This window comes from Carlito syrichta, unplaced genomic scaffold (genome assembly GCF_000164805.1).
Source record: "Carlito syrichta isolate Samal-C Ts95f unplaced genomic scaffold, Tarsius_syrichta-2.0.1 Scaffold308277, whole genome shotgun sequence".
Lineage (NCBI taxonomy): Eukaryota > Metazoa > Chordata > Mammalia > Primates > Tarsiidae > Carlito > Carlito syrichta.
This window is the reverse complement of record NW_007252373.1, coordinates 321,193-348,751: the sequence shown is the minus strand read 5'-3', so window position 1 is coordinate 348,751 and position 27,559 is coordinate 321,193. Positions and strand designations below refer to the sequence as shown.

General features: G+C 35.6%; 1 protein-coding gene across 1 annotated transcript in view; it reads right to left on the bottom strand.

Annotated features, from left to right (window-relative positions):
* The window catches only part of RELN (reelin), a 534,724-nt gene that overhangs the window by 273,212 nt on the left and 233,953 nt on the right, over window positions 1-27,559 (bottom strand). Inside the window, exons 5-7 of the mRNA XM_008065395.1 lie at window positions 17,610-17,642; window positions 14,746-14,824; window positions 486-582 (exon numbers count right to left, since the gene is read on the bottom strand). Of these exons, the coding sequence (XP_008063586.1) occupies window positions 486-582; window positions 14,746-14,824; window positions 17,610-17,642 (209 nt within the window). The remainder of the gene's footprint in view (window positions 1-485; window positions 583-14,745; window positions 14,825-17,609; window positions 17,643-27,559) is intronic.

Below are 27,559 nucleotides of genomic sequence, written 5' to 3'. Positions count from 1 at the left end.
CAAACTAACATTTTTTAAGAACTGTTTTATTCAGTGTGCTCTTTGACTTATTAAAAAACCCATCAAATTTTCTCTGTAGTTAGGAACCAAAGGTTAAAAATAATACAATAAAACTGAGCATCTAAAATTTTTGACTTGCAAGGAGAAGAATTTTAAGAGCATGACTCTATGCAAGAAAGTCATAAATTGTTTATTATGGGTATTATATGAAATAACCATGTTTTTAAAAAGTCATCTAATCACAGTGATGTACCATGTTTAATGAGATCCACTGATGCTGCCAATTTTATTACTGAATTATTTATTGTTATATGTAAAAATAGATCATAAAATCACCCTTTCTGAATTTAACATATTCGTAATAGGACTCGTAAATAAGACTTCAAATTTTCATCTGAACTATAAGAGCATAAGAGAAACTTTTATCAGCAAAAAGCTCAGTAAATACTATAATGGGATAATGTACATAAATAGCATATACTTACCAGTTCTCGTGGACCATATGGCTCACAGAAGGTGACAGCATTGCCGTGCATAATTGCACCACACTGTTCTCCAGTCTCACAGTTGTTACATTCAACCCTGTGGGAACACAGAATACATTTCCAGCCTGAGAACTAAGTAGCACAAGGTGGTTTATTGCTCAGGTAAGAAAAGATGTAATCGTTATTGTTATTCAGCTCAAACCATCATTTCGAGGAAGGTAATAGTATTTTGTATTATAACAAAGTTAAGAAGACATAGACCCAGAAAGACTTGAATATAAATTTTAATTCTTAGAGTAGTGGGCAAGTTTCAGTTTCCTCATCTGTTAAATGAGGATAACAATACCAACCTAAATCCCATATAGTTATTGTAACGATGACATGAGAGACTGTATATAAAACAAAGTATAGAACCAATCTCATAGTAGGTACTTATTAATGGAAGATGGTATTTTTATCATCAATAATTACATATATTACATGTATACCTGATACAAGCATGTTCCTATACAAGAATGTTCACAAGTATTAAAAATAAGCAAAGTGATATCCATTCATACAATAAACTGAAAACCTGTATCTTTGAAATTAAAAGATGCTTTAGAAATTCAAACTTTTTTTAAGCTACATTCATTGTAAATCTTAAAATAACCGTGCTCAAATTTGCATGTATACATTCTACCATGCTAAAAATAATGAAATCAAATTATATTTAATCCACATGTTAGTATGCAATACACACAAATCCTAATTCAAACAAATTTTGGATCTAACATTTCAAATAATGTAATTAGTAGCTATCATTATTACTATAAAATGAAATAATGAATAAAACCTTAGGACAGGATCTCAAAAATAAATATGCATGTCTTTATCCAATAGAAATTGAAGGTATGCAAATTCTGGATTTGACCTTGTATGTTTATGGTAACATTACAATGCTTTATACTGTGACATTTCAACCTACAATCATTACAGGTCTAACATGTAAAAAGAAAGAGCTATGTTTCCCCTGTCTGAACCTCAAACCACATGAGAGCTGTATTTCATGCAGAAAGAACATTTTCAAAGACTTTCACATTCCAGGTGCCAAACACTGTGGAAAGGGCACTATACCCTTTGTTTAGATTATTGTATTATGCCCTTTCAGCTGTTTGTTAATTTCAGAAAGGAGTAGGAACTCCCACCTAAGTAGGATGTGTGAATGAGCCCATACAGCCAACAGGCAGAAGGACAATTCGCTAGTAAAAAAATTGGGAAACAAATGTAAGTACTTCCTATATGTTTACCACATGGAGTAAATGATTGCTATTATTCTAATCTCTTGAGCTCTGTTCAAAAGAGTGCAGAGAAGTGGCGCAAAAATTATAGTGGGCTTCTTCCTTTAGTTTTATATGAGGATTATTTGCTCTCTTAAGCTACTGTGAAATGAGTTGAGAGAAACATCATCTTGACAGAGAAAAAAGTAAAAGAATATTCAACTCTCATAATGACTATCTGTCATTTGCCTCTCATGACTCCAAATTAAAAGTGCCATTGTTAATGTGAAACTTGAGGCCTGCTGTTTGAATTTGTAGAGCAATCTTTCCATCTGTACCATATTGATCAGCAGTTTTCAAATCAACCATATATCAGAATATATATATATATATATAAAACAGGTCCCCTCCTTCTATAGTTTTGGTTAAATAGAATTCAGGTAGAACCTGGATAACTATTTATTGTTTAAAGATGATGGCCTATAGCCTGGAGTTAAAGAACCATGACTAGACAGTAGATGTGTTTGGAGAATCACTTCTACTTTGTGGAATAACAAGAGTTTTTAAAAACCAACAAAACACAAGAAAAAAGCAAACAGATATATCTCTTCTTCCCATTCTTTCTTTGGACCTTTTTCTCCATCGTGCTTTGTATCTCCAGAAATAAACTATAATTTAAAAAGGCATTAGTTGAAGAAACTAAGAGATTTCTAATGATCATATATTACTAACTGGGTTGCTGCTACTTGGAGAAAGAATGGCTTCACCTAGGAATGATGGGATAAATCTGTCAGATTCCTGTCAAGGTCTTTTTAATGTCCTTTGCTTGAGTTTCTCACAGTTTGACTGGGTTTGTCAACATAATTTATTTTAATTTACCCTGAATGCCCATCCCTCTAGGTGGTCAACTCCAACCCTCGCTTAGCTACCAGTGGTGTTCTTTATGCATTCATCATTTATTAATTTATTCTGATTTTAACAAACTTATGTTGAGGACTCAAAGGCACTGTACTAAGCTTTAATGGTACAAAGACCAATAAAACAATGTCATTTTCTTCCAGAAGTTTACATTCCAGATAGAAAGGCAGGGGCGGTAAGCAGTTATAACAGAGGGTGTCAATGCAATGATAACTATTTATTGCCTTCTATTATGTATCAGATACTTTAATATCCATTTAAACCTCTTAACCTCGCTCAATGACAGTTATCAGTATCCACATTTTGCTAATAAAAAATTGAGCTTCAGAAAGGTTAGAATTTTCTTAAGGCCACACAATTGTGAAGATGCAATCTGAACCCAGAGTTTGCAGTTTGGACTAGAGCTTCCTAACTCCAACATCCATGATGCTTTAATCACTGTTCCTTGCTCCTTATAACAAGGTATGCACTAGTTGTGATGGTACCTAATGCAGACTGGGGAAGTAAGAGAAAGCTTCTAAAGCAGGTAGCCCCAGAACTAGTCCTGAATGAGAAATAGGAGTTGCTTAAGCAAGGAAGCAAGGTGACCTTGTGATAGGGCACAGGAAACAGAAATTATGACAAACAAGCTGAAGTTTTAGTACAGTGACTCAGTATGGCTGGAACCTTACTGGTACATGCAGAAGGATGGCAAAGTATACTAGAAAGTATGAACTGGTTGACAGAAGGCTTAATACACTGTTTACCAAGTGACAGGTTCTGATAGGAACGCTACACACTATGCCTCAATTAATGTCCTCTCCCTCTATTTTTAATCCCCAGAGGATGCTACAGTTGAGATAATAAATTATGGTCCAAGGCTACACTGCTAGTAAATTATAGAACTGGTTGTCAAACTCCCGTTATTTTGTTTCCAAAGTCACCAGACAAACCCAACTTTTAGGAATATTACTATAGCAAATAATGGACTGGACTTAGAAAAGACTGGGGGCTACTGGTGTAACACAAGTAAGATACAATAGCACCTTGAAATAAGATGGGGATAGAGCAAAGTGGATACATTCTAGAAATCACTGCTCAGTAAAAAGGCAATATGAGCCACATATGTAATTTTCAATTGTCTAACAGTTCCCATTAAAAACAAGAAATAGTTGAATTAATTTAAATAATGCTTTATTTAACCCAATATATTCAAATTATATTTTACATACAATTAATATAAAATTATTAATGACACAGTTTGCATTTTAAAAAATACTGTCATCAAACTCTAGGGTGTATTCTACACTTACAGCACATCTCAACTAGCCACAGTTCAAGTGTCAACAGCCATATGTGACTAGCACTCATGACTCTAGAGTTACAGAACTTGGGAATTGACTACTCTCTGGTTATGTTGACAATTGGAGATGGCCGTCAAACTTTCAGAACTTCAGAGAGAAAGATTGGGACTAACATGATAGTTTGGGATCTGGTTGAAATCATGGGAGTGCATATTTTTAGAGGTCAAGGGGGGAAGAAAAGGTATACAAAGTAGGATGAGAGGAGGCACAGAAATGAGTCTGTGGGGAACAATCAGACTGCTCCTGGTCTGGTTTCTGGAAAGCTCTAACCATCATCATGACCCTCAGTGTGTATAAATCCTCTCCACTTACATCTTCATGATTATTGGCAGTGGGGTTCATTTCTGTGCATGCTCCTAACCAACCTGTGTTACCTACATCAAGGTGATCTTCCCAATATTTTTTTCTATCATTACAGTTGAACATTATGCAACTACACATATGCATGTCAGTATCATAAAGAGAAAGATAAATCATAATTTCATGATAAACACAATATCCTTATACTATCCATATAAGATAGTACAAAGAGCAGTTGGTTGTCATGGCTTCCCAGAATAGTGATACATGACAGGGAGACAAAGTGAATTTAAATTTGTATCTGCAGGTTTTAACATTTAAATTTCAAGAAAAGTAATTTCTGGCTCACCCTAGAATTTGAAACCTTACTTAAATGCCTAAGTGCTCTTTTAGTCCTATCCTCCTCACTTTCTCTATGTCTAATAATTTAACTTGGTTGAGTGGAGTTAGGTATTCAACCCCAAAGAATGTCCTCTGTGATGAACCCAGGTGGTCAAATTATACACTTCCATTGTGGAAAAGCTCTGAGTTTTTAGGAACTAGGATTCAATCTGTTGGATGATGAGTGGTTCAGGTTTCTTTAGGCTCAGTGTAAAAAAACAAAAACAAACGCCACTTGTTGCTGACATTTATTTCTATGGCCTCACAACTGATTTTTTTTTCCTACTTTCTCATTCTCTCAGGAAAATGATGGGCTTTGTAAAGTTAGGCAACATATTCTTCAGACTTATGGGAAGAAGAAAGTTTTCAATAATCCCAGTTAAACTATTTTTCAATTTAAAGAGAAAAGTGACCTGCCCCGCCCGCCCCCCAGGCTAAGGATTAGAAATGAATTGTTTCTCTGCCTAATAGTAAAAGTAATTCTGAATGCTTTTCTAATCTAATAAAACTTTTCCCCTTTTATTTACTTCGCAGTATGAAAAACAGAACATAAGAATCTTACAAATATCATGACATATCATATAAAATGCTCACCTAAAAATATATTCTGCCATGAGCAATATGACTAAAAGACATCTTAAAGGAAATGCTAACAATCCTCCAAGACCACTGCAAGTCTGAATTTATTTTATTTTTTAAACTTAATTATTTTTTATTTTAAATATGTGGGGTACAGTTCAGGGTTAGGTATTAAAAAGTTCATTATGCAGGTACCCTTTTTGATGAGGTGTGTCTCCCCCTCCCCTGGCAGTTCCCACTCCTGCCAAGCAAGTCTGAATTTATTAAACCCTCGCTGAACCTATTTATCACATGCTTAGGTTCCACATGAAGCTTATCTATTATTCGAGTTCACAGATCATCAAATTAGAGGGGACCTGAAATATCACTGCATCTCATCACCCCTCATTTTACAGATGATAAAACAGAACTATAATTCAGGCTCCCTAATTTCTTGTCCAATATTCTTCACACCCCACACTAATGCAGCCAGTAAGAGAAAAAAAATCCAATTCTATAAAAGTAATGTGCATTTCAAATAATGTTTATTATTTTTGCTAATTTTCTTTTTTGGACAAAAGGGTTTTGTTTTGCTAATGAAAATGTACAAAAATCAGAGAGATGATATAGACTTCATAGAAAACATTGAGTTAATTCACTGGACTAAAGTACATGACAATCAAATTCAACATCCCTTTGGCTATATACATCCTTATATAATGCATCACCATCTATTTTATATGTATACTATCATCTATCTATTTTTTTTAAACTAACAAAACCATAAAAGAATCAGTAACTATAAAGGCTGGCATTTGCTGACCAACAAAACTAGGATCAAACCATAAACATAAAAGAAAAAGAAATGCTTTGAACCAGGGTTTTGTTTTTCACTATAACAAGCTCTTTGGCAGTTTGCAAGCTTGTTATTTTTGGTGTTAGTTCTCTATTTTTTGCTTTTTATTATCCAGGTGACTGTTTTTTATCTTAAGACAAGGAGTTGTATGTGATATACACTTGAGCAGCAGACAGTATACTTCTGAAGGTATAATTGTGCTTTTTATCTTGATTTCTAAATTATTAGGTATGGAAATATGTCCTACCATCTATTCACATACACAGAAGAACCTGAAGTGAAATGTCCCTGTGTCTGGTGTCCTTACATACATACTGTGACTTGGGGGTTGGGAGGCTTTAAAGATACAGGAAAAGGGAGGAGAATTAATGAGAAAATTGAGGTCTTTCACACATCTAAGATTTATGAATGGTTAGTGGTGACATCATCTTGATAACAATAAATAAATAACCGAAATATTATTTTCTCAAGAGCAATCTACTGACATGACTCATTCTTCTTTTTAGATCATAGTGAAATCACTCTCCCTTTAGTCAAGCACTCTGCTGAAACAAGTTAATCACCTGGAAACTCACTGACAATCGGTTATCATCAAATTCTCATTTGAGATACATGTCATTTGTCCCCAAGACCGAGGACATCATATTATCTAGCCATAATTTATTGCCTCTGAAGAGGTCAGTGTCTGATGCTCAGCCCCACAAGAAACAATCTGATATTCTCTGAGCTGGCATTTCTGAACCAAATTCACCCAGCATTTCTGAATGGAGATATTAAAATGATTTTAACATTTGTTCTGGTTTTAAAACAGTTATTTAAAACTGGAAAAGAAAAATTTCTTATAATTTCCTGACCCAAAGACAACGTGTCTCTGTACCCAGGTATGGATCACACTTCCTGTGCTGACAAAAATTTGACGTGTGAGTTTCCAAAGTGAGGTCAGATCAGGGACTGGTGGATCTGCCAAAGTAAAAGAAACCTTTGAGGTCATTTGGCAGCTGGATAGTCAGCTGAATTCTTCAGAGACCCCAGAGCTCCTGTACCTTCCATTCCAACCTCAATGACCAGAATATTTAACTTTTGACCATATTTTATAATACAGACGATGTTTTATAAGAAAGAAGGCATGACTACTTGTAAGCAATGAATGTGATCATTTTAAAGAAGTGAAAGATCAAACTTTTATAAAAATATATTCTAAAATATCCTGTTCTCTTTGCAGATGTAGAATATTTTTAGAAAAACAGCAAGAAAAGTGCACTCTCTAAGACTGAGAATAATATTACCTTCAACTATGTCATTTCTTATTTTTCTAAGGAGCTAACATGCTTTAAACGTGAGAATGACAAACTCCATTTATAGCTCATTCTTTCTCATTACTTCTCACTGAGGAAGGTAAGAGAACTCTTCTTATTTCGCTAGGGAGTTAAAAAATGTGATCTCTTCTTCATTAACAGGTACAATGACAAACGTTATTTGGGTTAAAAATAACTCCTTTAAAATCTTACTACTGCACACAATATTCTGACTTCCTACTATGGTGAATTCCACTACATGCTGTTTGAAGAAATATTTCCTCACTTGTTTCAAATGTACTTGACATTTAATTCCTTTGAGTGAGCTCTTGTTTTTATTATCGAAATCAGAAATTAAACAAGGAAGTAATAAGCCTTCAGATTCACATCTTATTTTATTAGCAGGACACCTCCTAGTTAACCTTTCTACTGTAGATGAAGCTTTTCCCCAGAGCAATTACATCTTGGTAGGAAAGAGGAAGAAGGTGGGGGAGGAAGCTAGAGACTAGAGAGGAAAGTTAGAGGAGAGTTTTGTAATAAGAGAAAAAAGTTATGAACAAAACAGAAGAGAGAGTGAGAGATAATGGAAAGAGGCAAAGAAATCAAGAGGAAAGAAGAAAAATAGAGAAAGATGCTCATAAGATCAGAATACTGAAGCATTAAACTCCAAAAATCAAATTCTAATTTCACAACGTGAAAATACTCTGATGCATATTTGCAGTTCTGGCATGGTGTGTCTTCAGAGAAAATATCTATTGTGCCTGATTTTTTTTTCATCTATTCACAATCTCCTGTAGTTACTTGCTCTTGAAAAAAATGTAAGGTTTATTATGTTCCCCCTTCACTTAGCACTATCTTCCAGGCTTACTGCCCATAGGCCTGTGGACACTGAGAAAAGTGTCATCCAATTTCTTTCTCTGTGATTTGTTCATCAGTCTTACTTCTTCTGAAAACCTCACTTACTTCTAAAAACTCCACTTACCTTGTAGTTCTCATACTTGGCTACTAAGTGTGGGGGAAGGGTTCCTTTTGTTTTTGTTATTTATGGAGTAGAGGAGTCCAAGATACTAATTAACTACCAAGTGGTTTTACTGCTTGTTTCACTTCTTTTCTTTTATGGGCAAAAATATCACTAAATAAAGTTTCAGCTAGAATAACTCACACTCGTCTAAAAAATCTCAGTATTTTTACATTCTACGTTCAGACAAAGATTTTTCTGAAAGGACATGAATGTTAGTAAACCAATTTACCAATCTTTTTGCTCATTTCAAATCAATTGCTCCAAAAAATTAGCATTTTCTAGAGAATATCAGATGCAGCAGAGTCTGTGATCTCTATTTCCCTGGTGTGGTAATGGGATAATTTACATATAAAAATATACATGTTCTGGTCTTTTCTTGATTCTAGCACTCCTGTGCAATGCCAACCATGGCTTTAGCTTACTTAGTTGTAAATTGTGGGGTTTCTGTATCATAGAAGATCACCAATTGATGGAGGTCTTAATGTAGCATCGAATCTGAGACAATTTCATTTGTTTCTTTCTCCTTGAAGTCTCATATTCCCATTGGCATCACAACTCACTCATCTAAGATGCTCCTTTTGAAGAGTAACTCCTGTTCTTCCTTGTTCTCTGCTGAACAGGACATCTTTGCTATTATTATTGTTCTATCGTTAGGCTGGAGGGGAAACATCTGTTGTCGTCTAGTTGCCATTTATCATTGTGTTTTTTAATAATTCTACATTTCCCACTAGAACATCAGAGCCTAGTGATATCAAAGCTCTGAATGCCTCTGTGATCTTCAGAAAACAAAGATTAAAGGAACAACTTAAGAAAAACAAAGATCCTCTCTGATTTTGTAATTGCTTGGAGGGTACAGAAACTTCTCAAGAATCATTCACAATATAGTTCCTTTAGCATGTTCTCTTTCAATCTCAATCTCTCTCTTTTGAGTTATGAATGAGAAATATCTCTTATTTCTTATTTTTTCTCATTACTTTTCTTTTTATTGTTGAAATTTTTACTGAGGTAAATTTACAAACAGTTGGAATACACAGATCTCACATTTTGAAAATACACACATCTGGGTACCCCATACCCTCTCAAGATATACAACATAATCCTTATCCCAGAGGAGTGCTTCATGCCCCTTCCCAGTCATTTCTTCATCCCTGAAACAACCACTCATTTCTATCATTTTAGATAACTTTTCCTATTCTGAATTTCATGTAAATGGAGCAAACTCTTTAGGGTCTAATTTATTTCATTCAACATAATATTTTTGATGTTGTTGCAACTATCAATAATTTGTTCCTTTTTATTGCTCAGTAGCAATCCATTGTGTGGATTATCACTGTCCAACCTCCTATTGAGGAACATCTGAGATGTTTCCAGTGTTTGGCTCTTAGGCATATTTCTTTTTCTTACTATAATAGTTTAATTCATAAAAAGGAACTATGAAAGTGTATTGATGTTTAAATAGAAGCTGCTAAAGTAAAATGTTAATAAGTAAATAAAACATAAATAAAACGTATTTATGTTTCCTTACATTCTTCTAAATTTAGTTATATGAGGTTATTCTTCTCATTTGGGGGAAGAGGTTGGAGGGTTGTTGCTATATAACTAAGACACCATGGATTCCCTCCATCATCTGTAGTGCAGTCGTAGTGAACACATTTGCTAATGGGGAATTGTCAGTAGCACTGATAAATTGGTGTTATTCCATCTGTGCTCTCTCTCACCCCCTTGGGTTCAACGGCACATAGGAATTGATGAGGTTAGAGGTGAGATACAGAGGTATACCTGCATGTGGTCCAGCCTCAAGGCAAAGTTTAAATGCAGAAACCTCACTCTCATCAAACCTGAACTGCCATTGTATTCACAATAAGGGATTTTGTTGTTCTCTTCACTTGTAACTTGACTTCTCATCTCTCATTCAAACAAGGCAATCAGAAGCAGCTGGGAGAGTAGTGAGATAAGGGACAATGTTCCTAGCAGAGGTCCAGAAAGGTCTAGGGGTCAAAAAATATAAATAATCTATGCTTTGCAAGTCATAGAGGCAGAAGGACCAGAATTGCACTATTGCACACCAGAGCACAGCATCACAAAGATGCCCATGGCCCAGATCCAGGAGCAGCAGAACAGCTTCCATGCCCTCAAGCTGGGCTTAAAACAGAGACACCACACTGAAGGAGTGCTGCTACACTTGTGTAAGCATAAACAACTTCCAGAAGGACTCATAGAAAGTTACCCCATTGCTGCCTCTGGAGAAAAAGAATATAGGTCTAGTGTGGGAAGAAGGCTTATTTTTACTGCTTATATGTTTGGATTATTTGAACTTCTCACCAAGTAAATTTCATAACTTTTTAATGAATTCAAATACTTAAAGTGAGTGGATAGACAATACATTCAATATTGAGTTAAAGGCTACGTATGGTGGCTCATGCCTATAATCCCAGCACCTTGGGAGGAAAAGGAGAGAGGATTGCTTGAGGCCAGGCATTCAAGACCAGCCTGGGAAGCATAGCAAGACCCTGTGTCTAAAAAATAAAACAAAAAAAATTGACTGGCTGTGGTGATGTGTACCTGCAGTCCCAGCTACTCAGATGGCTGAGGCAGAAGTATCACCTGAGCCCAGGAGGTCGAGGCTGCAGTGCGTTATGATTATACTACCATGCTCCAGCCTGTGCGACAGAGTGAGACCCTATCTCATCATACATATATGTATAGTAAAAAAATTATTATTTCTATTCCAACTGCTATTAAACACTTGGAAGAGTAACTTGGCTGTTATCTCCATTCATAATAATAAAATATTGTTTTATGTTCCTTGTGTTTTATATACAGTCATTTGTACATGAGATAACACACTTTTAGATATTAAAGAATTACATGAAACAGAATGAAAAAGTTGATTTTATTAGGTGAAGGTAATGGAGGCAAATAAGTTATGAGCGATTTAACTTTTAAACTAACCCACATCTAATTGGATTAAAAAAATGTGGTACCTATACCCCATGGAATATTACACAGTCATAAAAAGAATGAAATCATGTCCTTTGCGGCAATGTGGATGCAGCTGGAGGCCATCATTCTAAATGAATTAACACAGAAACAAGACCAAATACCACATGTTCTCATTTTATAAGTGAGAGCTAAACACTGGGAATACATGGGCATAAAGAAGATTATAACAGACACTGCAGACGTCTAAATGGGGTCGGGGGCAGGGTGGCAAGGGCTGAAAAACTACCTATTAAGTACCACGTTCAATATTTGGATGATGAGCCCAAATCTCACCATCACGCAATACACTCATGTAACAAACCTGCACATGTACATTTTGAATCTAAAATTTAAAAAAATAAAAATAAAGAAGATTAAACTAACTTACCTCTCCAACATTGCACAGATATAACTTTAGTTTCTTAATTTCTCCAATTGCTTGTCTGTAAACATTATAAATTAAATAATGTATATGAGGCTTTTAGAACCCCGTGGGAAAAACATGATCATATAAGAAGCATGTTTTGTCTTGAGGCAAATTGTTTGGTGGTATACTAAGTCCTGGGAATTTGACCAACACAGTACACTCAGGCACTTATTTTCTTTTCTTTCTCTTTTTTAATTATAAAGATGTGGGATATAATTCAGAGTTAGGTATACAAACGTTGATTATGCAGGTACCCTTGGCACTTGTTTTCTATCTGGTCATGTGTGGTAGCAGCATAGAGACAGAGTTGGCAGTAAGGATTATCTTTTTGACATTGCTACAGAGCTGCACTTGGTTTCTGATGCTTCTTAAATACAAAACTCACATGGCAAGACATGCACCAAGAAAACAGAGACTTCAGGATACTGAAAAAAACCGCCCACAAGGTTTCCAAAGAAAGTGGAGCTTTGTTACATTATTGGAAATATTTCACTGAGATATCTGGTTCCACTGGGTACTGGTTTTTGGCTTTAGGAAGTTTATGTTTATTTCTAAGGGGTTCAAGGCATCTAATACTCACTTTATTTCCTCCTCTGATTCTGCTATAATGCCATTTTCATTGATATATATTCCATGATTATATAATGCAAATATATTTAATCTAATATTTTATGCAAATACAATGAAGAATGATTTTCAGTTAAATAAATTAGCTTAAGACTATTTTAATAAATATTTTTTATCTTATCTGAGCTTAAAAGAGACAAATCGTCCAAAGTGCAAATGTATCACAAGAGGAAGAGAGGGAGGAAGTGAGGGAAGAAAGAAAGGAAAAGAAAGGGAAGGAGGAAATAAAGGGAGTGAGGGAGAAGGGAAGGAAGGAGGTAAAGCAAGGGAAGAGAGGGAGGGAATTAACATGTATTGAGCACCTACAATACACCAGGCATGGTGCCAGCCCTTCTCATACTCATCAAATTTTAAAACAATGCTAAAAGGACAGTATCTGCCCCAATTTTGCTGCAAGGATATGAAGCTCAGAGAGGTGAAGCAGCTTTCTTATTTCTCTGAGTACCAGTTGGCAAGTGGCTTGCTCAATGGTTAAACGAGACTGGCCTGATCACTCTGCCATCTTTTGTTCAACAAAGTCCTCTCTCAAAGAATGAAAGTTTCATAGTTTTTTTTCTTTAATCTTAAAGAGACTAAGTGAAAGAGGCTGTGGGAAATAAGGGATAAAGTCACTCTGAAGTATATTTGATAGAAGACAGAAGTACTTGACTTTTTAAGATAAAAAATGTTTTTTTTTTAAGTAGGAAAAAGCATTGCTTAAGTTAAAGGGACACAAAATCCATAACCTTGGTCAAGAAGGCATATATCAGGTCAGTCATGAAAATGGTGAAACAAAATCAATCATATTTTATTGATTTAAAAAACAACAGAATTTGAACCGCATAAAAGTCACATTTTGTATTCGTCAAGAAAACTCACTGAAGAAAATGAATTAGCTTGAAAGAAATGAACTTGCCTTGAATAAAACAAATGATTTGATAACATCTAAATTAATGGATTATAAGAAAGCAAAATGTCAGGAAAAGTAGAGAATTTTTCTTAGGTGAAAGTGGTGCTTAGAAAGGTTTTTTGGTTGTTTTTTCTTTTCTTAATAAAGATTTTCAATTTATTTTAAGAAATTTGCATTTAGGGTATATTCACAGAGAAGTAGAGTGTTGATAAATGGTTTCTTTAAATGGTATATGAATTAGGAGACTTTATGACTAGATTTTCTGTCTAGTCTGATACCTTTTTTCTGTATTTTAATATCTAGATCTATATTTCTTTCTAGAAAAGACATAAAAGCTTATTGTCTAGCATCAAAGCCCCAACACTCTATTTATATGTCATATTCAATTCTCAGGTCAAGGGCTACTTTCTCAAAGAAACTCCAATTATTAGTCATCTTTTCTTTTTTGGGGAACTCCTGCAGTGTGTTATTGGCTCCCCTCCATTACATTTAAGGATTTCTATCCTGGATTACGGACTTTCAAAAACATGTGTTTCAAAATCTTTTTAAAATTTCTATATAAATTAAATAATTATTGCTAAATATTTGTTAAAACAGTGAAAAATAAACAAAACAGGAATGAATATCACATTGTGATATCTGAGAATGAAATGGTTATTTTCTTTTTAGTCTTGAGTATTGCTTGGATTTCAGTTATAACGAATATAGAAAGTTTACATTAGAGTTTCAAATTTATCTGGAACTTTTGATTGTCCATGCAAAAACATTTAGTATCACAGAAAATCTAAATTCGGGATGTTGTTCCAAATTATGCAGCTTTTTTGTAGCTCTGGGTTGACAGACCTAGTTTTTCAGAGTCAGTAAAAATACACTGCCAACAAATTCAGGCATCCAGTTATGTATTCAACAAGTTTTTAATGAGAGAATTTGGGTTCATTACTTCTTTGCTCCCAAAAGTCCCATGCAGTTACCCTTAAACAGCCTTTGAAGGAGAGAATGTAGTGTAGTACTAATAAAAATGAGATGGCACCATAACTTAGAAATTATTTGAACATATGACTCAAATCTTTTGTCATTTCAGATAAGCCATTCCCTTCTTTCACTTGACATTAACGTAATTATTAGACATATTATAGCATAATGATTTTATGTAAAGATCTTATCAAACTGAAAAAATCTAGCCACACCCATAGTTTTGAGGAGCACCTAGATTTAGTTCAAAAAGAAGTTAAGAAACAGGCATTATATGCAGTCTACATAAGCCCAGTTCCATAGTTTAGCAAGTCTCACCAATATCTTAGCACGAAAGGGCAACTTAATTTTAAGTAACTGCTCCTTAAGAGAGCAGTCAGCTTAATTTTTTGCATGAAACAAATCAATGTGAGGCATACTACTGTACCTTACCATATACTTGGATTTAATTCCAGTTGGTGGTAGGAGTCAAAGTCATCTCGTAGAATAACGCTGTCACTATGTATTTCAGCTGAAAGAAAAAGAATATTTAGGAAGAATTATACTACAGTAGTAGATTTAGTTAAAAGTGTCAACATGCTGCATTTATGAAGTATAACAATATTTTAAACTAAAAGTAAATTTTAAGTGAGAAGTTTATTATGCTTTGTTCCTAAACCTTTTCTTCTTTTTTTGGTAGAAATGGGGTCTTTCTATGTTGTCCAGATTGGTCTCGAAATCCTGGCCTCAAGTAATCCTCCTGCCATGGCCTCTCAAAGTGTTGGGATTACAGGCAAGAGCTACCTTGACCAGCCTTGTCCCTAAATTTTTAAGGGATGAAGATAAACATTCTGCTGTTTACACACTTGGAATTTTGAAAACCAGAGCCTGGAAGTGAAAGCTAACAAACCATCACATGGCAGAAACACAGGAAGGCCAAGGTCAACACCAATCTACAAGGAGAAGTGAATCAGGGCTTGTCTCTCATATTTCAACCCATAAACATCCATGGCTTCCAACAGTTAGAGTCACTGTCTAACTCACTTTAAGGCATGGAAGTAGATGGAACTCTCTGGCTAGTTACCTTTAGCTTAAGTTGTTGCAATTTACTGACTCATTTTTTCTTCTTTTCCCACTGTCCCTCTTGCACTGGCTTTCTTTCTCTCCTTCCCTCTATTAAATCATTTTTAAATTTAATTTTCAATTGTTAGCTTTTTTTCCCCTCAGAACTACATAGGAGGTATCATCCATATGAAAGTAAAATTCTCAAGTAACGTCAATTTAGAAGTCAAGAGAAATGCCAGGGAACCATATATGGTTTTAAATATATTATCTCTACACTTGAGGTTATATTACATTATCTATTTTTAAGCTCCAGAAGAACTTTGGGCATGTCAAGAGCAAAGAACATTTTCTTAAACTGTAGAGTTACATATTTCCACTTAACAGAGGGTGGACAAGTAAAAACAATTTCATGGCCAGCTATAAAGTTTAAGTGTGCTCACTTTTAAGGTAGTGTAAGAAATGGATATTATTTCTATTCAGGTTGTAAAAATTAATTTAGTACTTTTAAAACCTTCTAATCTGATTGCCATGATTTACTTAGGAAGTTTGTTTCAGCTAACATAAATTCTTCAGGTCTTACAATCTTGTTTGACTTGACTAAATATATACCTTTTGGATAAATTAAAATCATATTGCCTGATTAACAAAAAAGCCTACAATTTTCCAAAAGGTGATGCTTTTTGGACTCACTCAAATATAATTCTCATTGGATAATTAAAAATCACTTCCAAATATCAGGAAGCATACTTTCAAATTCTCTTTGGTGACATTCCCACCTACGGCAGTCCTTGCCCCTTTTATACCAGGTATGCCAGCAGGCAAGCACATAATGAAGTCATAGAAACCAGTGAATCAGCATGTATTGAGAAGACTGTATGCTCAGACTCGAAGCCTTAGGCTGGAGAACAGGGAGAATATGGATATACACTGGAGGGAACACTGTGGTTTATTCTGTGCATGGGAGTGATTTAATGATTTCTCCGTGCGATTAGATGCAGTGCCTGAAATGCCTACAGGGTACAGCTCTCTCAGATACCCAATCTGGCCGAGACTCGGCTGGGCCACTGCGGGTCACCAGCCTGTCTTGGCTGCCAGAAGGCATGTTTCTAAGCGCTTTCATTTGTCTGCCAAATAAGAGAAGCCCCAAGCTGTAGCATTACATAAAAGTAGAGCTTCTCAAGGCAGATTTTCCAAAGAGTAATAATAAATTAATTGGGTTTACAGGTTGAAAGGAAAAGCCCAAGAGACAAATAACTGACCTATTTGGAAGTCCCATGGTGAGAGACATCTGAAAAGGGTGGAAGCAGCTAGGGTGATTTCTGTTCATTTTTATTAAGTGATATAGTATGAAATTGCTTTTAAAGTAAGTCTTCACCAACACAAGTGAGAAATTTAACTCTGAAAGACCACTTGTTTTCTAGAATTTTTTTTTTACAAAGGCAATGGATAAGCCTCACTGGATATTTGTTCATGTATTTATTTCATGTATATCACTTACTATACACTTCACAAATAGAAATTAATTTAATCTTCATATCAATGCTATGAGGTAGGTACTATTATTAATTCTATTTTACAGATGAAAAAAACTAAAGCACAGAGAGGTTAAGTAACTTGCTCAATGTTGCATGACTACCAAGTGGTAAAGGTAAGATAAACCCAGGCAGTTTGACTCCAGAATCTGTACTCTTAGTCACCGCACAACCCTGTTTCAAGAACTGTGGGTTACTAAGTATGTGATACAATGAAAAAAATCGTGGTGCCATTTTTTAAAAGCAGATAGTTTTAGCAGCCTCATTCCGATGTTTAAAGAAATAACTACATTATTTCTCATTTTACAACCAAGTACTAATTTGAGCTAATTGATTGAGTACTAATCTCAAATCTGAAATGACCTCAATTTCTCCACATTCAATGCTCCTTACCCACTTCTCTGCACTAGTATTTATGATGGATAGGATCTCTGGGAAAAATTCAGCGTTGGAACACAGAAGGTCACACTCAACAGGATCCTAGGGGTGAGGGACTAATAGGTACAAAAGTCCCAGCATGAACCCTCAGCTGGGTAGCACCTGTACTTCCCCAGGGAGGTTCTGTGTTCAAGAATAATACTTGAGTCTAATTTCAGTGAATGATCAGTGAATCAGAGAGGATGGAGTTTCCTCATCTCTACACATTGGCTCACATAGCCAAAGAGTAAAATAAGTAGACCAAGTACTAAGGTTAATGACATCAGGGGCTTACACACTTACCTAGAAGTGGGTGCATAGTGGCTTCTGTTGGAGCTAAACCGAAAGAGGGACGAAAGATAATTGATTAGTAATGGAAGCAAAATTTAGGAGTAAATAATAAAAAATACAGTAGTTATAAAACTTAAGTCACATTAAGCAAATTAGATGGCTAGAGACTTTTTGGTCTTTTTAAGAGTAAGTCAGGTGTCCCTTGAAATTCATATAAATGTGATGTGATAGTTAATGGATATGCCAAAACCCTTTATGAGTACCCATTACATGCCAGGAACTGTGCTAGACATTAGGGAAACAGACAGAAAGCATCATCCCTGTTCTTAAGGAGCTGGTGGGGACAGTTACAACATAGTGTAATAAGTGTTATGACAGTGTTCAAAAGGTGCTGGGGTGAAATGGGGGCAGAGGAGGGATTCTAATTCCAGGCTGATTAGGGGAAGTGGGATGTCAAGAGAGGTTTCCAGAGGAGGTAATTTATCTGCTGAGTTTTGAAAGAATAGCAAGGAAGAGAGGTGCAGGTAGTGGAGGAGAGAGATGCTTTTTTCTAGCGTAAAACTGAAATGATACAGAGAGAAAGAAAGAATGGCCTTTTGGGAAACCACAAGTTCAGCATGGCTGAATGAAAGTTTAAGAGGAGAGAGTAGGAAAGGTCAAGTTGGATTCAGGAGGACAAGATAATGGAATTGAATGCTAAGGAATTTGGGCTTTTCTATAAAATCATGGTGATCTCCTGAACACGTATAAGCAAAGAGGTGGCATGTTCAAATGGCATTTTTAAAAGGGCACCTTGAAAGAGTATGGAGATAAGGGACCCTGCCCAATACTTTCAGTATTTTTTTTCCTCAAAGGATTTACAAATCTATGATAACATGTCAATTCAATAACTGAAAATTAGAATTTATGACATAGACATTTAAAAAATATTTTATTTTTCAATTAGAATTTCAGCTAGATATGAAAAAATTAGTTTTGATCATCATGGGCAGTGCTTCGGCTATGTTAGATTAAAAATCCACACTTCACATTTTAAAACAAGAGACTGATACTTGTCATTACCTCATATCAACATGTTACACATATTGAAAATACCTGTGCTCAGGTTTTTGAAACAGATTCTATGGCAAGTGTCATGAATATGGTTCTCAAAACCTTTTAGTATGGACATGTAAATGCTCTGAATCATCACCAGTTTATGAAATTCTTGGAAAAAAGGAGACAATAAATGTAATCATCTTGCATTTTGTGCCAATGCTTATTGGTTAAATCATAGTGAGTTTTACAAAGATTTATGGAACTGTTAACTCTAATTAAAGATTTTATTGAAACAAAAGGAATTGTCCAATAATCAATGACAAAAACCTGGCACAAAGATGTATCAAATATCACAGTGCATATGAACAAGCTAAAATTGATACTTCAAGGAAAGCAAGAGCTTATTTTCAAACTAGCTGGGAAAGTAAGAGAATTTATGTTGAAACGGAAACTTCCAAAATACAGATTAATAATGATTTTATAAATTTTCCTAACATGAATCAATGTCCAAAAGATTTTATCTATAATTCTTTGCATTTTCTAAACCATCTGCAAAAAATTACAAGAAAAATTTGAAAAATGTCTTATTGATGTGAATAATTTTTAAAAATTATTTTATTTTATTTTTAATAATGTGGGATATGATTCAGGGTTAGATATAAAAATGGTCATTATGCAGGTACCCTTGTTGATGAGCCCCTCCCTCCCTCCCCTGGTAGTTTCCCGCTATGACCAATCCCTTATTTATTAAGTATTAAGGTAACCAATGTCAATAATTTTAAAATTGAGTTTCAATTTATGCAATATTCCTGTGAATTCCATGTTAATACTACTTTGTTGACATAAGGATAATGCTTGGACAGACATAGTTTTAAAATAGTTATATTTTTGCCTCAAAGGTCAATCAGCTCTTTTTAAAAAATGGACAAAATTTACCAAGGTGGATATGGATATTAAAGGAAAATTACTTTTTGATACCTGATTCAGCTATGGGAAGACCTATAAGTAGGTATGGAACATTTGGGTATGTGAATCTACTTTTCAATTTAAAATTTTATGAACTCAATGCAGACCAAATATTTCAGTACCTAAGATGCGCTGTAAGAGCAAAGTAAATTCTCAACAAGATTCTAACAAACTGGATCCAACAACATATCTCAAAAAAAATCCACCACGACCAAGTAGGCTTCATCCCTGGGATGCAGGGCTGGTTCAACATCCGCAAGACAACAAACATAATTAGATACACCAACAGATGTAAAAACAAAAGCTATATAATTATATCAGGAGACGTGGAATAAGCTTTTGATAAAATCCAGCATCCATTCTTGATAAAAACCCTTGAACATCTAGCCATAAATGGAACATACCTCAAAATAGTAAGAGTCATCTATAAGAAACCCACAGCCAACATACTGCTAAACAGGCAGAAATTAGAACCATTTCCCTTGAAAAGTGGAACACGACAAAGATGCCCACTCTCAACCCTCCTGTTCAACATAGTTTTGGAAGTCCTAGCTAGAGTAATCAAGGAAGAGAAGGAAATCAGAGGTATCCAAATAGGAAAAAAGGAAATTAAATTATCCCTCTTTGCAGATGACATGATTCTATACCTGGAAAACCCAAGAGAATCTGTCAAAAACCTCCTTGCTCTGATAAAGGTCTTTGGAAAAGTCTCAGTATATAAAATAAATGTGTAAAAGTCAGTTGCATTCCTATACATCAACAATAAACAAACAGAAACCCAAATAAAAAGCACAATCCCATTCACAATAGACACAAACACACACACACACACACACACACACACACACACACACACACACACACACACACACAAAGAAAGAAATACCTTGGCACCTCCCTAACCAGAGCAGTGAAATACCTTTACAACAAAAACTATAAAACACTACTCAAAGAAACCAAAGATGACACAAACAGATGGAAAAATATTCCATGCTTATGGACTGGAAGAATCAACATAGTTAAGATGCCCAGCCTACCCAAGGCAATCTACAGATTTAATGCAATACCCATTAAATTACTAGCATCATTCTTCTCAGACCTGGAAATGACAATACAGGAATTCATATGGAAACATAAACGACCATGAATTGCCAAAACAATTCTCAGCAAAATAAAAAAAAATTTAAAAAAGTGAGAGGTATCACACCCCCAGACTTTAAGCTTTATTATAAGGCTACAATAATCAAAACAGCTTGGTATTGGTTCAAGAACAGGCATAGTGACAAATAGAACAGGATAGAGGTCCCGGAAGCAAAACCTTAATTTCTCAACTAACTCATCTTCAACAAAGCCTCCACCAACAACCAGTAGGAAGAGGAGAACCTATTCAGTAAATAGTGATGGGAAAACTGGCTGACCATAAGCAAAAGATTAAAGCAAGATCCCTATCTATCACCATACACAAAAATCAACTTTAAATGGATCAAAGACCTAAACATAAAACCTCAAACTATAAGAACCTTTAGAAAATGCAGGAGACACCCTGATGGAAATTGGAACTGGCAACCAATTCCTGATCAAAACCCTATGTGCCCAGGCCATAAGAGATAAGATAGACAAGTAGGACTTCATCAAAGTGAAAAGCTTCTACAAAGCAAAAGAAACCATCAAGAGAGCAGGGAGACAGCCCAAAGACTGGGAAAAAATATTTGCCAACTGTATATCTGACAAAGGCCTAACATCTAGGATCTACAAGGAACTCAAACATGCCGAAAAGAAAAAAACAAACAGGCCCATTACAAAGTGGGCAAAAGATATGAATAGACACTTCTCAAAAGAAGACATATGAGTAACCAACAGGTACATGAAAAAATGCAGTCTCACTAGTCATCAAAGAAATGCAAATTAAAACCACACTGAGGTACTACTTAACGCCAGTCAGAATAACTCAAAAAACAACAGTTGCTAGAGATGATGCGGGGAAAAGGGAACACTTCTACACTTTTGATGGGAGTATAAACTAGTACAATCTCTGTGGAAAACAGTTTGGTGATTCCAAAAAAATCTAAAACTCAACCTTCCATACAATCCTATAGTCCCCTTTATGGGAATATGCCCAGAGGAACTCAAATCACTCTATGAAAAAGATACCTGCACACGCATGTTTTTTGCAGCATTATTCACAATGGCAAAAACATGTAACCAACCGTGCTGCCCATCAAAAGAGGACTAGATAAAAATCTGTGGTACATATACACGATGGAATATTACACAGTCATAAAGAAGGACAAAATTATGAACTTCGCAGCAACTTGGATGGACTTAGAAACTATAATACTGAGTAATTTATCACAGAAACAAAGAACTGAGTACCACATGTTCTCACTCATAAGTGGACCTTGAACAACTGTCATAATACTATAAGAAAAGGATAGGTAGTAGTGGGAAACTGCCGGGGGTGGGGGGCAGGATTGGCAGTAGTTGGAAACTGCCAGGGGAGAGGGGTGCACACCTCATCCACAAGGGTACCTACATAATGAATGTTTATATACGTAACCCTGAATTGTACCCCACATCTTTAAAATAAATAAATAATCAAATTTTAAAAAAGAGTATACAATAGATTTTGGAGACTTAGTACAAAAAAAATACAAAATATCTCAATGATGTTCGCCTTATACTTCTATTAGACAGTGCTGAACTAGGACTTCAAGGGAGATCCATTCTGGGTATCAGTTAGGAAGTCATATCACACAGGAGGTGAAGAGTCACAGGAGAAGACAGAGTCACCCACAGGCATCACAGGGCATAAAAAGAGATGTGAAACAAGGAGGTAATTGCACATTTAAGGGACAAGTGGAAGAAGAGGGGCTGGCGAAGTAGACTGAGAAAGAGTGCATTCCATTATGGAAATAAGGAAAAGAGAGAGTGTTATGAGCTAAGTGAGTTGAAGGACAGGTTAAAATAATCCTAATAAGGCTGAGATCTATCAAAAACATCCTGCTATCAAGGCACTTTGTTAAACAGAGTCTACAGATGAATCCAGGGAATTTGACCTCAGAAGCTACACTCTTAACTACTGGGCGGACTGCTCTTTTGAGAAGGTTAGCTTCAAAGACAAGAAATGATATTTTTGTAGCACTTAATGAGGGACTAGGACCAAAGGAATTTTTTTGTTGTTTGCTTTGTTTCTCAAAATGTTATGATAGTTTGCTATGCCCAATATTAGCTACATCGCAAAAGGGATTCTCTGTATTCATGTTAAAGTGTTGAAAAGGAAGGGAAACACTTATCTATAAAAATCAGAGCCTCAAAAAAACCTGGGAAACAAATGAGCTAAATCAAATGTAGGAAAACCTATGAAAATTATTAATTAGAATTATTTAGTAGTCAGTGTAATGAATGGTTAGATAAGTAGAACAAAATATCTATAGAAAAATTAATTATTGCCTATTTTATAGTAAATGATTTTGGTGACTAAGGTCTAGACCCAATAAAGAAAGTAAGTTATAAAATAGTTTACTTTAAATTATTTTTCCAAACTGATATCTAACTTTTCTAAATTATTTTGGATCATGGAATCCTTCACTGAACGACCTACATCATAGTCATCAGGGGACTGTCATTTGAAAAAGATCCACTGAATCAGAATCTTTGAGGGTGGAAGTCCAGAATTTGTATTTTTAAAAAACTCCCTGGCTGATTCTGATAGAAAACCAGATTTCAAGTTTACTCATCTTATTCACACAACCCAGCCCTTATTTTTATAGCACACTGAGCTGTTCTCTTCATTGTGTTAAGTGTTTATCATTTCTCCTACGAAGAAATAGATTCATCAAAGGCAGAAAATAGCCTTAGCAAGTGTTAATAGTTTCTCAATAAATAATGAATTGAATTGAAAACTACTTCTTAGTGGTAATGTATTTTATAATCTTTTAAGAAATAACTAATTGAAGGTTCAAACTTTTGAAAAATGCCAGAATATATGCATAACACCATCAAAAAGTCTTTAGTATAAGTGGTATGGGTAGCTTAAATGCTCAAGAGGTGTCTACCTATATTTAATTCAACAAATTTAAATCATGTTTGAAACGACTAGTTAGGAAGATTTGTTTCAATATATTTTAACAAAATATCCACTGTCTGAAATAACTGTTATTTCTGCAAAAAGAGGAACACATTTAGTATACTACATTAAGCTTAATGAAAGGAAAAGTACAAAATTTGAAAAATATTCACACATGTATGGTAGAAAAGTGGTCCAAAATCTAGTAAAATTTGGGCCTAAAAGCTTATTTCAATCATTGCTCAGTAAGTGACCATATCAATCTAGTTTTATGTAGTCTAAATAAATTCTCTAAGCCATCTTTTCCACATTTACTGGAGTAAATGCACCAGGGGAAAATTAAAGTAGCCTGAAGAAGTGTGATATAGTTGAACACTATTTATTGCACTCCCACTTGGACTCTACTTGCCTTGCCTCATCCTAGTGAACATGAATGAATTATTAAGTTCCTATATTATGTGAACTTGGCATAAAAGCCTTTACTTTTTCCTTTATTAAATGTAAAATGCAAGCTTGCTACAGAGGTCCTAATTTGTCAACCTTCCAAGTGCTTACCTAGTGGCGTATCTCCAAGTCTCCATTTCCTGCTCCTTTGCCACAGAACTAGCTCTAGATTGAAGCACTGGATTTTTCTAGATTGCTCAAGTGTTTTTTATTTCATCATTTTGTCGGTCTGTTCCTGATTCTCGCCTCTCCCAGAAGGCTAGACTGCTACCACCCCACCTCGCATCTTGCCAATTTCTCAGCTCCTTTGAACCTGAAATTGCCTAAGTCTAGCTACCACGTAAGACTGTCAAATGGCTTAAACTGGGGAGTTTTGATTTCTGAAAACAAGAGAGAACAAAAATGTTCTTAAATAAGTCGACTTTGGCTTTGGAGAAAATAACAGGATAGAACACACCTTTAACAGAGTATAAAAGACATCCCAGTTTCTTCTAGGTGTTTCCATGATAGTGATAGGAAGGCCAGGTCAGAAGACCATACATATGTACAGAAGAAGATGAATCAGAGGTAGGAACCCTACTACTTGGCAGAGAAGACTGAATTGAAGAGAGAGGAAGACAGGCTGGAGTGGGTTTGTACCCAGAGACAACACTGTGGAGGCGCTTCATAATACGGTCTTCATTTAGTTTCATTGGTGAGACCCATGAGACATAGAGGCTGGACAGAACTTCACACACCGAGGAACTCACTTTTTATCCTAACACAGAGCTAAATATTCCTAAATTTATCACAGCTGAACATTCATTCCTAGTTGAACATCCTACCTTATAGACAATAATTCACTTTTGAAAAAAATATAGAAGCTCACTTTGATTTATACAAACACTTGATTCCTTTTAAAATCACTTATCTTTTCATAAATGTTGGGGGCATTTTAGCTTAACATGAAATGTCTACCAATACTTTGAAAACTATTGTAATTAGTGCCATGGTTAGGGGCTAAACTTTCAATGGCATTTTAGAATTCAAGTACAACTACTATGGGACACCATACTCTGTAGCTGGATTTCATGAGTCACTCCACGGTAAACCATGAGTATTGGAAATGAATAAATCAACCCAAATCTTAATTCTGAATATCCATTAATTTATTCTTAATCCTTGGCAAGATGGCAACATCTTGTCCTCAAAGTGAATCAACTTAGTCAAACTACAGATAAGATATAAAATGCTACACAGATAAGTTAAAATGAAGATTCAATTTCGCCTTAAAAAAAAAAAAGCAAGCCAAAAGAACATAGGAATTATGACAGAGAACCTCATTAAAACCACTATGTTTTTTATAAACCTGTTTCCAGGAGTGGATTAGGAATGAAAGCATGGGCCAGGCATGATGGCTCATACCTATAATACCGACACTTTGGGAGACCAAGGCAAGAGGATCATTTGAGCTAAAGAGTTTGAGACCAGCCTGGGCAACATAGCAAGACATTATCTCTACAAAAAATAAAAAAAAAATTAGCTGACCGTGGTGGTGCATGCCTGTATACCCAGCTACTTGGGAAGCTGAGGTGGAAAGATCACCTGAACACAGAAAGTCGAGGCTGCAGTGAGCCATGATTGTGCAACTGCACTCTAGCCTGGGTGTGAGAGTGAGACACCCCAACTCAAAAAAAAAAAAAGAAGAAAAGAAGAAGAAAGAAGGGAGAAGGGAGAAGGGAGAAGGGAGAAGGGAGAAGGGAGAAGGGAGAAGGAGAAGGAGAAGGAGAAGAAGGCAAGGCATAGCATACTTGGAGTTGTTTTAGTTGAAAAAGTTAAACTTTTTTTAGCACTTTAAAACTATGAATACAAGCCAGGCTCAGTGGCTTAGCCTGTGATCCCAGCACTTTGGGAGGCCGAGGCGAGTGGATTGCCTGAGCCTGCGGGTTCGAGACCAGCCCGGGCAATCTGGTGAGACCTCATCTCTACAATAAATCAAAAAAGTAGCCGGGCATGGTAGTGGGTGCCTATAGTTCCAGTTACTTGGAAGGCTGAGGCAGAAGGATTGTCGGAGCCCAGCAGGTCAACACTGGGGTGGCTGTGAGTGTGCCACTGCACTCCAGTCACGGTGACGGAGTGACACGCCAACTCAAAAAAAAAAAATATTATGACTACAAATTGATAACAATTTTTTAGAAAAATATCGATAAATAAGAATCTGTTTAATTTCATTAGTCAAATATCTCCTGAGAGTGGTTAGGTGACAAAAATAAATGGAAAATTTAAAAATGTTAAGCATATTATAATCTATGCCTTTTCATACTTTATAGGTAAATAAATGCTCCTATGAGTGTCAAAATTACTCATAAACGTGCAGTTATGATTTCTTTTTCCAAATTCCTTTTGATGTTTGTGGTAGTGTCACTTAAAAGTTATTTGTCCTCTAAATTCTCTCTCCAGTGGGATCTACCCAGGTTATTTGTTTTGGTAGAATACAAAGACATAGATCAGTAATGAAATACATCGGTAATATTCTAAGTCTTTCCTTAGTGGGGCATTTTCATAAATCCTAGATTACTATTAAGTGACCTGAATATTAAGTATATATTTTACTGAGATTTCATAGGCTACACAAAGAGGACAGGAATGGATTTTTAAAAACTGATAAACTAATATGTTGAGATTAAGAGAAACTCGAATCACTATTTTTAGAAGGTATCTTAAAATTTGTTTGAAAAAATATATTGCTTGTAGAACTTTCTTTTTATTCAGCTGTGCTATTCTTGAAATGATTTACTAGTCACTATGAGCTAGCCTAAGAAGGAGACTGGAACAGCCTTGAATGAATACAAAAACTCTGTGAGAATGCAGATTTGACAAAGATAACTATACAAAAAATAATGTAGGTGAGTATTATACTAACATCATGAAAAATGAAACAGTCATGACAAAAACCCAATTTATATCAAGACAAGTAATTCATATTACAAGGATGGAGTGAGCCTAATGTGAAAACAACTAAATTCAGTACCAAAATTTTCTTTCTTTCTTTTTTTTTTTTTTGAGTTGGAGTCTCACTCTGTCACCCAGTCTGGAGTGCAGTGGCCGCTCCTGGCCACCGCAGCCTCGACCTGCTGGGCTCCAGCAATCCTTCTGCCTCAGCCTTCCAAGTATCAGGAACTACAGGCACGCGCTACCGTGACCGGCTGATTTTTTGATTTATTGTAGAGATGACGTTTCGTCAAGTTGCCCAGGCGGGTTGCGAACCCACGGGCTCAGGCAATCCACTCACCTTGGCCTCCCAAGGCGCGGGATTACAGGCTGAGCCACCGAGCCCGGCCAGTACCAAAATTTTCAAAGGAAGAGCATGCTTCTTGGTCTCTTTAAACAAGGTTACTAAAATGAAAGTAGAAAAAGCACACACTTTTTTGAGTAAATGATGGGAAGCACTTAGCCCATATATGTTAAC